At 45.5% G+C, this 12,117-nt stretch overlaps 2 protein-coding genes across 5 annotated transcripts in view; both read left to right on the top strand.

Moving 5' to 3' along the window:
* Znf7 (zinc finger protein 7) overlaps positions 1–12,117 on the top strand; it is a 121,715-nt gene that overhangs the window by 39,070 nt on the left and 70,528 nt on the right. The window lies entirely within an intron of this gene.
* Znf16 (zinc finger protein 16) lies at positions 395–6,171 on the top strand. Its single transcript, XM_076835553.2, has one exon. The coding sequence runs from the start codon at positions 469–471 to the stop codon at positions 2,212–2,214; it is 1,746 nt and encodes a 581-aa protein (XP_076691668.2). The 5' UTR covers positions 395–468; the 3' UTR covers positions 2,215–6,171.

Genomic DNA, 12,117 nt, shown 5'->3' with positions numbered 1-12,117 from the left:
CCTAGGGAGGGTGGGTTCCCTCCCTCCCTCCCTCCCTCCCTCCCTTCCTTCCTTCCTTTCTTTCTTTCTTTTTAATAATGTTATTGTATTATTTTTACCTTTATTTTTTTATTTATAAACCCAATGCCTCATACATGCTAGGTAAGCACTCTACCACTGAGCTATACCCACAGCCCCGAGGGTGGGATCTTGATCATCCTTAGCTCCCCTGCACCTTGTCACCTCAGCTCTTACAGCCTCTCCCTGGGCTTTTTGCAAGACCAGGGGCTGCTGCTGGCAGTGGGATCTCTGCTCTCTTCACCAGCTCCTCCATAGAGGTGAGGTCAGCAGCTCTGCAGACCCATCTGTGTCTGCGGTTCCTGTCATATAACTTTAGTGTTTGTTGTTTCAGATTGTGGTATTAGGACAGAGGACAAGGAGTTTCACCCAAAAGAAGACGTTTTGGAGGATTTGGAATCACAGGCAGAAATGTCAGAAGACTGTGCTGGTGATATTTCCCAGGTATCTGAGCTTGGAGGACTTTGTGATGACATATTAGCCAGAGACTGGGGTGTCCCTGAAGGCAAGAGCCTGGGGCAATCCACACACCAGGATGGAGATTTGATGTCAGTAACAGTGCTCCTTAAGGGCCCTTTAGGGGAGAAAGGTCTGGACTGCAGTGGTGTTAACCAAAGCTTCAATCTGAGCCCCAGCCAGATGACACATCAGGAAGTCCCTACAAAAGAGAAGCTACATCCAGATGACACAGATGGCCAGAGCTTTCAACACAGTGTGTACCTAAGTGGCCCTGAGGGGCTTCCCATAGGTGAAAGCCCACTCATATGTAATGGGTGTGGAAAAACCTTCAGTGGCAACCTTGACCTTATTCAGCATCAGATAAACAGCACTGGAGAGAAGTCCTGTGAGTGCAGTGAACGTGGAACACCCTTCAGTCAGAACTCAGTTGTTAAAAAACCCCAGCGAGCTCACTGGAATAGGAAAGCCTACCAGGGGCACACTGGCCCTGCTGGGCATCAGGGTCTCCCCAGCAGTGAGAAGCTGAGTGTGTGTAATGAATGTGGGAAAGCCTTCAGCCAGAACTCAAGCCTTAAGAAGCACCAAAAGTCTCACATGAATGAGAAGCCCTATGAATGCAAGGAATGTGGGAAGGCTTTCAGGCGCAGCTCCAACCTCATTCAGCATCAAAGAATCCATTCAGGGGAGAAACCATATGTGTGTGAGGAATGTGGTAAGGCCTTCAGGCGGAGCTCAAATCTCATTAAACACCACAGGGTTCACACGGGTGAGAAGCCTTTCGAGTGTAAGGAGTGTGGGAAGGCCTTCAGCCAGAGTGCACACCTCAGGAAGCACCAGAGGGTTCACACTGGAGAAAAGCCCTATGAATGTAATGATTGTGGCAAACCCTTCAGTCGCGTCTCCAACCTCATTAAGCATCACAGGGTTCACACTGGAGAGAAGCCTTACAAGTGCAGCGACTGTGGGAAAGCCTTTAGTCAGAGTTCCAGCCTTATTCAGCACCGACGAGTTCACACTGGAGAGAAACCTCATGTGTGCAGCGTGTGTGGAAAAGCTTTCAGTTACAGCTCAGTGCTCAGGAAGCACCAGATAATCCACACAGGAGAGAAGCCGTATGGATGTGGTATCTGTGGAAAGGCCTTCAGCCACAGCTCAGCCCTCATCCAGCATCAGGGCGTGCACACTGGCGACAAGCCCTACGAGTGCCGCGAATGTGGGAAGACCTTTGGTCGCAGCTCCAACCTCATCCTTCACCAGCGAGTCCACACTGGAGAGAAACCCTATGAATGCACTGAGTGTGGAAAGACCTTTAGCCAGAGCTCAACCCTTATTCAGCACCAGAGGATTCATAATGGGTTGAAACCCCATGAATGTAACCAGTGTGGTAAGGCCTTCAACCGAAGCTCCAATCTCATTCACCACCAGAAAGTTCACACTGGAGAGAAGCCCTATACGTGTGTTGAGTGTGGTAAGGGCTTCAGCCAGAGCTCACACCTTATTCAGCATCAGATAATCCACACTGGTGAGAGGCCGTATAAATGCAGTGAGTGTGGGAAGGCCTTTAGTCAGCGTTCAGTTCTGATCCAACACCAGAGGATTCACACTGGGGTGAAGCCCTACAACTGCGCTACTTGTGGGAAAGCCTTCAGCCAGCGGTCAAAGCTGATTAAACACCAGTTGATTCATACCAGGGAGTAACTTGTAGGCTAAAAGGAGTAAAACTGAACCATGGTTCCTTTCTGACACCTATGGATCCTTGTTTCAGCCTCTCCTTCCCAGGCCTGAGGCTGACTCACTGCCCTCCACTCGATACAAAGCCTGGAGCCCTCCTTGGAAACACTCTTTCCAGACTCCCTCCCCTTCCATTGCTTTCAGATCCTGTGACCTCTCGTCTATGTTTTTTCTGTTTTACTTTTATGAGCAGACTATCACATTGGTTAGGTGGCAAAGAACATGAGGGCCACATATTCATGAATGAAGTTTATCATGATGATGAAAATTACCAAAAAGTAAAGTGATCTTTGATTGGAGATAACCACAGTAACTCTTTGGTTAGTCATGGGAGTGAGTTCTCTGTCAGTGACTCTATATATATGTATATGTATACATATATATACACACACGCATATATACATACATACATATGCACACACATTTTTTTTAATATGACATCAAGTGGAGGGAGTTTTCAGGTCTGATTGCTCTCTTATTGTCCCCAGAGGTGGTATGCCAATTATTCATTCTTCTATCCCTCCCTTTCTGCAACTTGTACCCAGACCCCCTGCCTTGCTTCCCTGTGCATACCTGTGGTCAGTTAGTCATCCTCCTTGCTGCTGTGCTATGACCCAGGTCCCAGCCTCTGGTTTCTGTGCCTCCAGTGCTGGACCCACAATGGCAGCTCTCTCTTTGTACCTCCTTTTCCAGTGAGGAAGCTTCCAGGGTCAATCTTCTCCCAGATCAATCTTCATCACCAGACATCTTTTAAGCAAGTACCAGGTGCCCTGCCCTAGGGCCCACCTCCTTAGTGTCCCCTATGCCCTGAAAAGGAGAAAGGTTAGGTGCAACATAGATGTTACAAGAGAGGCCTCTGAACTCCAGCCAGCAAGTTGCAACAACAGAGTGTCGCAGGACCCAGACAGAATCTGACCCACCACCTGTCAGTAAATAAAAGTTCTGTTGGGGTACAGCCATGCCTATTTGCTTACACATATCTACAGCAGCTTCTGTGTGGCAGAGTTGAGTAGTTAGACATCATATGGCCCACCAAACCAGAGTATTTACTTTCTAGCCTTTACAGAAGAAGTTTGCAACCTGGCTTTAGGCAGCTACCCTGTGGTAGGTGACTCTCAGGGCCAGGCTTTGCCAGGGGCTCACAGTTGTTGTAGGAATCAAGGTATGATGTCTTGATCAGGAGTGTAGTTTGTGCTGTGCAGTGGTTTCCCGTGTACAGTGGATGGTTCCTGAGCAGTTGCCACAGCCTCTGAGGATCCCTCCCTTCTCACCTCTTCCTAGCACTGTTCCTCAGGAGGAACATGCAGCCTAGCATGGACCTGAGTTCTTGCTTCAGTCAGTTTTGTGAGAACTAAACATCCTGGTCGTGGCAGCCTTGGTTAGATATTACCATTCATAGAATATTAGAATCTCAGAATCACTAGGAGAGCTAAAGAAACAGGTTTGGGGCCAACTTCAGGAAAGATTCCAGAACCATCTGTGCAGCAGCCCTGCAACTTGTAGCTGTTCTCTACCAGGGAATCCTAGGTGTCTACAAGAATCCAAGTGGAGAAATAGAGAGCTGTTAAATGAATCTGAACCTTAAAGCAGATTTGGGATGGAGATGTAAACTTGAAAATCACTGGCATTTTTTTTTAAGAGAGAGTTTTTTTTAATATTTATTTTTAGTTTTTGATGGACACAACATCTTTATTTTATTTCTATGTGGTGCTGAGGATCAAACCCAAAGCCCCGCGCATGCCAGGCGAGCGCGCTACCTCTTGAGCCACGTCCCCAGCCCCATCACTGGCATTTTTTAAGATGTGGGACTAGGAATGTAGCTTAGTGGTAGAGCTTTTGCTTAACATGTCTGGGGCCCTGAGTTCAGTTCCAAGCACTGCCAGAAATAATAATAAAATGGGATATGAATCTCTGGAAAAGCATGAGAAAACTAGGGAGAGGACTAGGAAGGGAACTTGGGACAGAGGACTGATACTCCCAACACTGAGCATTGGCTAGTGAGAAGGTGGGTCTTGAGACACCCAGCATTAAATATTGTTGCAGGAGGAGCAACACAGCACCTGTGGGGAAGAGAGACGCAAGTGACCAGGAGAGGTTACCACATCAAACGCTGTGGTGAAGAGATGTGGCTGCCCAAAGACCTGCTTCGTTGGAGTAGGAGGGCAGGAAGGAGCCAGGCAGTGTGAGGCTGGTGGAAGTGGAAGGTAGAATGAATTAAGCCCTTCCAAAGCCAAGAGGGGTAAGTTTTGAACAGTCAGAGGCTTCTACATTGCTCCAGGTACAGAGAAAATGGACAATATAGTTAGGTTTGTAGGTATGGTGGGAAGGTGAGGTTCCAGGACAGAAGAGGCAAGATCATCCACTAAAAATGGGGATAGGGAAGTTGTGGACAATGTGAAGAAAAGAAAAGGAAGAGTTGGCTAGGAGTAGGGAAGGTCTGGACTTGAGCTGGATGGGCTGTGCCCCAAGTCTCAACCCAAAAGCAACATCTGCACTCTGCTCTAAGGTTTCACCTCCACCTCCACCGCCACACCCTTACCCAAGGCAAATCCCTGCAGAGAAACAGCCACCTCTGGAGTTTTGAGATCACTCCCTGCAGCATAGAAAGAAAAGGAAGGCCTACTTTTTTTTTTTTTAATCATGGTATATTTTTCTCAAAAGACCCTAAATACTTAATTCCTGGAATATCATGGTAGGAAACAAGTTGGGGGAAGCCTTTCTCATAGCAGTTGACTGGAGGATCCCCATCTTGCCGCTATCCTGCTCTCTCTGCCCTGGCTACTGCCTGTGTCCAGATGGCACTTACAAAAAGGGCTCATCCCACTCTCTGCCCTTGGTCAGCTCCATGTGTGACCTGGGGGGTTCTGGCTGCTGCAGGGATAGCCAGCATCCCTGTCCACCTCCTGCAGGGTGGGGCCACCAATGAGGACAGCAGTAAGGTGGCAGGCACATGAGAGCATGACAATCCTGATTTTAAAGGTGGCTCCCCAGGCTGGCACATGTGAGGCACTTGGTTCAATCCTCAGCACCACATAAAAAATAAATAAATAAAACAAAGGTATTGTGTCCATCTACAAAAAAAAAAAAAAAATTAAAAGTGGCTTCCCCAGTTTATTTATTTTTTTTATTTTAAAATTGGCATCATTGTACCAAATGCAAATTGAGAAAAGCGGAAAAGATATCACACATAATTCCACCACTTAAATTCTCTAGCACTTCCAGAGCTAAGGAGGCATGATGTTTACTGAGCTCCCAAGACCATTCTGGCAAGAGTATGCAATGCCTAAGCAAGAGTATGAACAGGAAAACATGCAGTGAGGAGGGAATACAGCAAAGTCCAGATGCCTCTCAAACCGTGTGACAAGCAATGTGGGTTCACTTATTGTTTGAATGGAATCAGTTTGAGCCTTACCCCTCCATATTCCCTGCAAAGAAGTTCAGATACCTCAAGCCCCTGCCTGCACATGGGGACTGGACCCCAACCCCTCTCTCTGACCATAATCAGATCCAAGTCAGTCCCCATTACACAAAGTTTACATACCTCCTAGGTGTGAAAGCAGCATCCATCATCAGTCTCAAATTTTCCAGTGGGAGTCCATTTGTCACTGAGAGCAGGGTGTTAGACAACTCCCATCTGCTTCTCAGGTGACCACAGGGTGAGCAGGATGTCAGAGACCAGCCACCACCTCCCCATGGGGTGTCAGAGCTTGGCCACCCCTTCTCATAACAGGGGCTGGTGATGACTGATTCTTACACTCTGAGCTCCAGGTAAGTGGTCCAGCTGAGATGCAGCTAGTTAGGTAGTGCCCCATGCTCTCACAGACCAGGATATACATTTATAACTGATTTTGAAGGTTACTTTTTTTTTTCTTTTTTTGGTACTGCAGATTGAACCCTGGGGTGCTCAACCACCAAGCCACCTTACCAGCCCTTTTATATTTATATATATATATATATATATATGTGTGTGTGTATACTTATACACATATACATACACATATATATTATATATATATATATATATTTTATTTATTTATTTATTTATTTTTTTAAATTTAGAGACAGGGTCTCACTAAGTTGCTCAGGGCCTTGCTAAGTTGCTGAGGCTGGCTTCGAACTTGCAATCCTCCTGCCTCAGCCTCCCAAGCCATTGGGATTAGAGGCATGTACTACCACACCTGGCTTGAAGGTTGCTCTTTAAAATATCTCTCTCTGGGGTTTGGGGTTTTGGCTCAGTGGCAAAGTGGTTGCCTTGAACATGTCAGGCACTGGGTTTGATCCTCATCACCATATAAAAATAAATAAACAACATAAAGATACTGTGTCCCTCTATTACTAAAATACTAAATAAATAAATAAAAACATTTCTCTCTAGTGTCAAATTGATTACTTAAATATAAGTTCTAATTTTACACCCAAAAAAGACTATCAGAGAGTTTTTGTTTCAATTTTTAATCTTAAACAATTGATAAGTTAGGGTGTTTAAAATAAGGGTTCTTGTTTCAGTACTGGAACTGAACTCAGGGTCAAGCATATGCTGGGCAATTGCTCTACCACAGAACTACCCCAGTGCATATGAGTGTTTGTCTTTTTTTTTTTTTCAGAGAGAGAATTTTAATATTTATTTATTTTAGTTTTCGGTGGACACAATATCTTTGTTTGTATGTGGTGCTGAGGATCAAACCCGGGCCGCACACATGCCAGGCGAGCGCGCTACCGCTTGAGCCACATCTCCAGCCCTGGACACAGTATCTTTATTTTATTTCTTTATTTTTATGTGGTGCTGACGATCAAACTCAGGGCCTCACACATGCTAAGTGAGCACTCTACCACTGAGTCACAACCACAACCTCTCATTTTGAGACAGGATCTCATTAAGTTGCCAAGGATGGTCTCAAACTTGGGATTCCCCTGTCTCAACCTCTTGAGTAGCTGGGGTTACAAGCATATGCCACTGTACCTGGAAAACATAGGGTTTAAAAAAAAAATACCTGCAAGTCATATCACAGGCAGAGAACAGCACTTCTAAAACAAAAGAGGGGAAAGGACCAGGATCCCTACAGAAAAACAAGCAGAAAATAAACAAATAGCCTTTGTTTTAGTCTGTTTTCTGTTACTGTACCCAAATAACCAAAGCTGATAATTTAAAAGGAAACAGGTTTACTTTGGCTCATTGCCCAGGAGCTCTTAAGAGGATGGTACCAGCATCTGCTCAGCTTCTTGTGAGGCCTCATGGTGGAAGCAGAGCATCTAGAAGAGAGGTCACATGGTGAAAGAGAGGGAGGGGAGGTGCAGGTTGGGTTTATAACCACCAATTCTGGAGATAACTGATGTACCCTCAGGGAAGCTACTGAATTCCTTCTTGAAGGTGGAGCTCTAATGACCATGTGTGGAACCCAGGGCCTCACATATGCTAGGCAGGTACTGTACCACTGAGCTACATCCCCAGCTCCTAATTACCTCTTTAATACCATCCCCATGGACTAAGCCCCAACATGAATTTTGGCAGGAACAAACTATAGCCGTCCTCAAACATGAAAAGGTGCTCAGCTTCACTCACAAGATGCAAAATTAAATCATTTCACCTCAGACTAGCAAAACCCAAAATATTTGACAATATACTTGATTCAAAGTCTTGGAACAACCCCATGGAAAGAAACCAAACAATATTTAGCAAAGATGCATTTACAATTGCACATTGACCAAGCAATTTCTAGAATGTATCCCAAAACTGAATTGGCAAGAAGAAAGAAAAGATGGGTATAAAACTACTCATTACAGCACTGATTTTAATAGCAAAAGACAGGAAACAGCCCGGGGTCTAGCAGCAGTGGACTGGTTGCACCCACTGTGGCATGTTCACATACTGGAGGGCACACAGCTACATAAGAACAAAGAAAACCCGAACCCTGTTAGGTAAGGCCTCGAAGATGCAGAACAGAGGCACAGAATGCTACTGTATACTGACATGCACCTGGAGCTGTTAAGAATGGAAGCAGGGCTGGGGATATAGATCAGTTAGGTGCCTGCCTTGCATCTATGAGGCACTGGGTTCGATCCTCAGCACCACATAAAAATAAAACAATAAAGGTTTTTATGTTTTGTTTTGATACCCAGGGATTGAACTTTAGGGCACTCATGACTGAATCACATCCCCAGCCCTTTTTGTATTTTATTTAGATACAGGGTCTCCCTGAGTTGCTTGGTGCCTCGCCTTTGCTGAGGCTGGCTTTGAACTTGTGATCCTCCTGCCTCAGCCTCCAGAGCCACTGGGATTATAGGCATTCGCCACTGCACCCAGCCAATAAAGGTATTTAAAAAAAAAAAAAAAATGGAAGGGTAGGGCTGGGTATATAGTTCAGCAGCAGAGCGGTTGCCTACCATATGCAAGGCCCTGGGTTCAATCCCAGTAACACCACACAACAGACACAAAATTAAATAAATTTCATGTTTAAAAAAAAAAAAAACCGGAAGGGTAAACCATTACCTTTTAAAAATGGTGACTGAGGGAGAGGAAGACAGCAACAGACTTCTCTGAATTTACTTTATTGTGCATAACCATAAAACAACATTATGTAAAATTGAAAAATGTAATCCTAAAATTACCAGGGATTGAACTCACGACTGAGCCACATCCCCAGCCCTATTTTGTATTTTATTTAGAGACAGGGTCTCCCTGAGTTGCTTAGCGCCTCACTAAATTGCTGAGGCTGGCTTTGAACTCATGATCCTGCTGCCTCTGCCCCCAGAGCCTCTGAGATTACAGGCGTGCACAACCATGCCCGGCCTAGAGTTATTTGTGTGTGCACTACTGGGGATTGTGCTCTATCACTGAGTCACATCCTTTTTATTTTTTATTTTGAGACAGAGCCTCGCTAAGTTGCTGAGGCTGGCCTTGAACTTGGTGATCCTCCTGCTTCAGCTTCTTGAGTCACTGGGTTTACAGATGTGACTGTACCTGGCTTAGAGTTAGTCTTTTTTTTTTTTTTTTTGGTACTGGGAATTGAACCCAGCAGTACTTAAACACTAAGCCACATCCCCAGCCTTCAGACAGGGTCTCACTAAGTTGCTGAGGCTGACTTTGAACTCACGATTCTCCTTCCTAAGCCTCCCAAGCCACTGGTATTACAGAAGTATGTCACTGCACCTGGCTAGAGTGAGTCTTAATTACCTAAAAACAAATTATTTCAATTTACTTTAAAACAGAGTAACAATCTCAAATGGGATATATCCTAGGAACAAGAATTGCAAAGGAATGTTAGACTTTTTAATAATCACACTATTAATAATATTGGTATTGTTACACTAATGTGATTACATAAAAATATACAAGCAATTTTGTGTTAAAATAACTGTGATCTAAGATGTTTACTATAAGAGAAAAAAAGATAAGTATGAAATCAAAGAAGTGAATAATTATATAAATTTGAATTGAAAACATCAGTGTTTCATGATGTTTCATTTTTTTAAATATATTTTTTAGTTATAGGTGGACACAATACCTTTGTCTTTATGTGATGCTGAGGATCGAACCCAGTGCCTCACACGTGCTAGGCAAGCACTCTACCACTGAGCCACAACCCCAGCCCTCATATTTTTTTTAATATTTTTTAATTGTAGTTGGACACAATACCTTTATTTTATTTATTTTTATGAGGTGCTGAGGATCAAACCCAGGCCCTCACATGTGCTAGGTGAGTGCTCTTCCACTGAGCCACAACCCAGTGGGGTAAGCTACTGTAATTAAATTTCTAAGGGATTGATGGTGTGATACCAGGGATAGAACCCAGGGCCTCAAATATGCTAGGCAAGCATTCTGCCACTGAGCCACACTCCAGCTGCACATACTCATTGCCAACCCTGAGATACTGTGTTAAACTGGTAAGAACAGCATGAACAGCTTAAAAGGAGTTTTCAGCATGTCACTCTTAACAATGAACAAAGAATCTCAAGTGCCCTAGTCTGGCTGGGCACAAATCACGAGCCACTCACAGCTTTGTAGATTCAAACAGCAATTCTTTATTCCCGATCTCACACCGACCTTCTACAAACACGTTCTGGGGAAATCCACACCTCCACTGGGCTTCTGACTCCCAAAAATACTGTCTGAATCCCATGAGAACTCAAGAGGAACTCAGGCAGCAGGATATGCCCTATTCCCAGCAGGAATAATCCTAAACCCGGATCCGCCCTGGTCCTTGAGCAAGGTCACCTTACATGCAATGTCGCTGCAAAATGTCTAAGGCAAGTTCATTTTACCCCATTTAAGCAACATGGGGTACACTGGCAAGGAAATTGTCATACCTACTTGGCTAATGGCTCTCAGCACTCAAGTGACCCTTAGAGCTCAGATTTTGGCCTTTCAATCTCTTGTCCACTAAAAGCTGTCAGGACTCTTGAGGGGGCCACGTTCATATCTGCAGTACAGGAGCCCTAGAACACACTGTGTTCAATGGACACAGTAACTACGTTCAGGGCCTCCTTGTGACTTGCTGACGATCCAGGCATTTAAATGCTAACTAATAATTACAATAGCAGTTAACTGCATTGAGTAGAGTTGGTAAAAGGCCTTGAAATCATCACACACTCAAAATATAACAATAAAAGAAACAAAGAAGTAGCTGCAATCGAAAGGGAAACTAAATGTCTAATTTTCCTTTGTTTGAACAAATATGAGAATGGCTATTCTTTGTAAGTATACTGTACTAAGGTTCAATAAGAAAAGCAGAAGCGACATAAGTATATATAATATACCGCGTGTATGATGTGTTACAAGGAGTGGACCTCACATCCTCATGGGATATGGCTGACAGTTTCTATAAGGATGTTGTCTTCACACGTGGTACTAGAACAGAGCAGGCAAGTGATGTGAATTGAGTGTAAGGACTAGCTATTACCTGGAACCCAGGAGAACAGGCTGAAAATCTTTCCAGGAAAAGCTGTGACCCTTCATCTTGGAATTGAAGGAGACAGCAGAGGATAAGCATTTTCAAACTATTTGTTGTCTCGCTCCACCCAGATGACCCATGGGTACATGGGAGTTACCACAGCACCTATGCTCTTCCCTAGAGGAGGAAGAACACACTCTGTAATTCCCACATTTATTCTGTGTATCACCTGCTGTCCCCTTGGTGATGAATGACTAGTCCCAGCTACTTGGGAGGCTGAGACTGGAGAATCGCTTGATTCTAGGAGTCAGAGGCCAGCCTGCATCACACTGCCAGAACCAACAACTGTCTCAAGGAAGGAAAGGAAAAAAAAAAAATCTGTGGAGGAAAAGAAGAAAACAGGTTGACAGAGGTGAGGGTCCTGGGATCATAAATTCTCGGTTAGGGACAAGATTACTGGAATGGAGCTGGGTCCTGTCACCTGGCAAACCAATCTAGAACCATCCAGTAAAGGGGCCAAATTCTGACGACCTCTGTCGAGTTCCACAGCCCTTGGCAGAAGGGCGCTGTTGTGCAAGGCTGTGCGCGGTAGATGAAGAAAGCTGTTCAGGCCCTCCACGAGGTGGGAGCGCCTGCCCCTCTCGGCCGGGAGGTCTCCTGAAAGCGCTCCGCACAGGCCTCGGCACTCTGAGCTGCGGTGCGGGAGGCACTTGGATTCCAACCGCCTCCGGCCCCCCGCTGGCCAGGGCGGGATTTGTCCCGCAGCTAGGGACCAAAGGCAGCAAGAGTCGAATCCCCGCCGCGCCTCTGCTCCCACCCGTCCTGGCCACCCTCTGTGCCTCAGGAGCGCAGCCTCCCCCAGCGCAAGGCTCCTACACGCGCCGAGAAGCCCGCGACGCCAGCAGCAGAGGCCCGGAGCAGCGGGAGGCCGAGCCCCACCTCACGGCTCGCGCCCCAGGCGGGCGGAGATCCCAACTCAGGG

The sequence above is a fragment of the Callospermophilus lateralis genome, chromosome 16 (genome assembly GCF_048772815.1).
Source record: "Callospermophilus lateralis isolate mCalLat2 chromosome 16, mCalLat2.hap1, whole genome shotgun sequence".
NCBI lineage: Eukaryota > Metazoa > Chordata > Mammalia > Rodentia > Sciuridae > Callospermophilus > Callospermophilus lateralis.
This window is presented reverse-complemented; position numbering and strand designations above follow the sequence as displayed.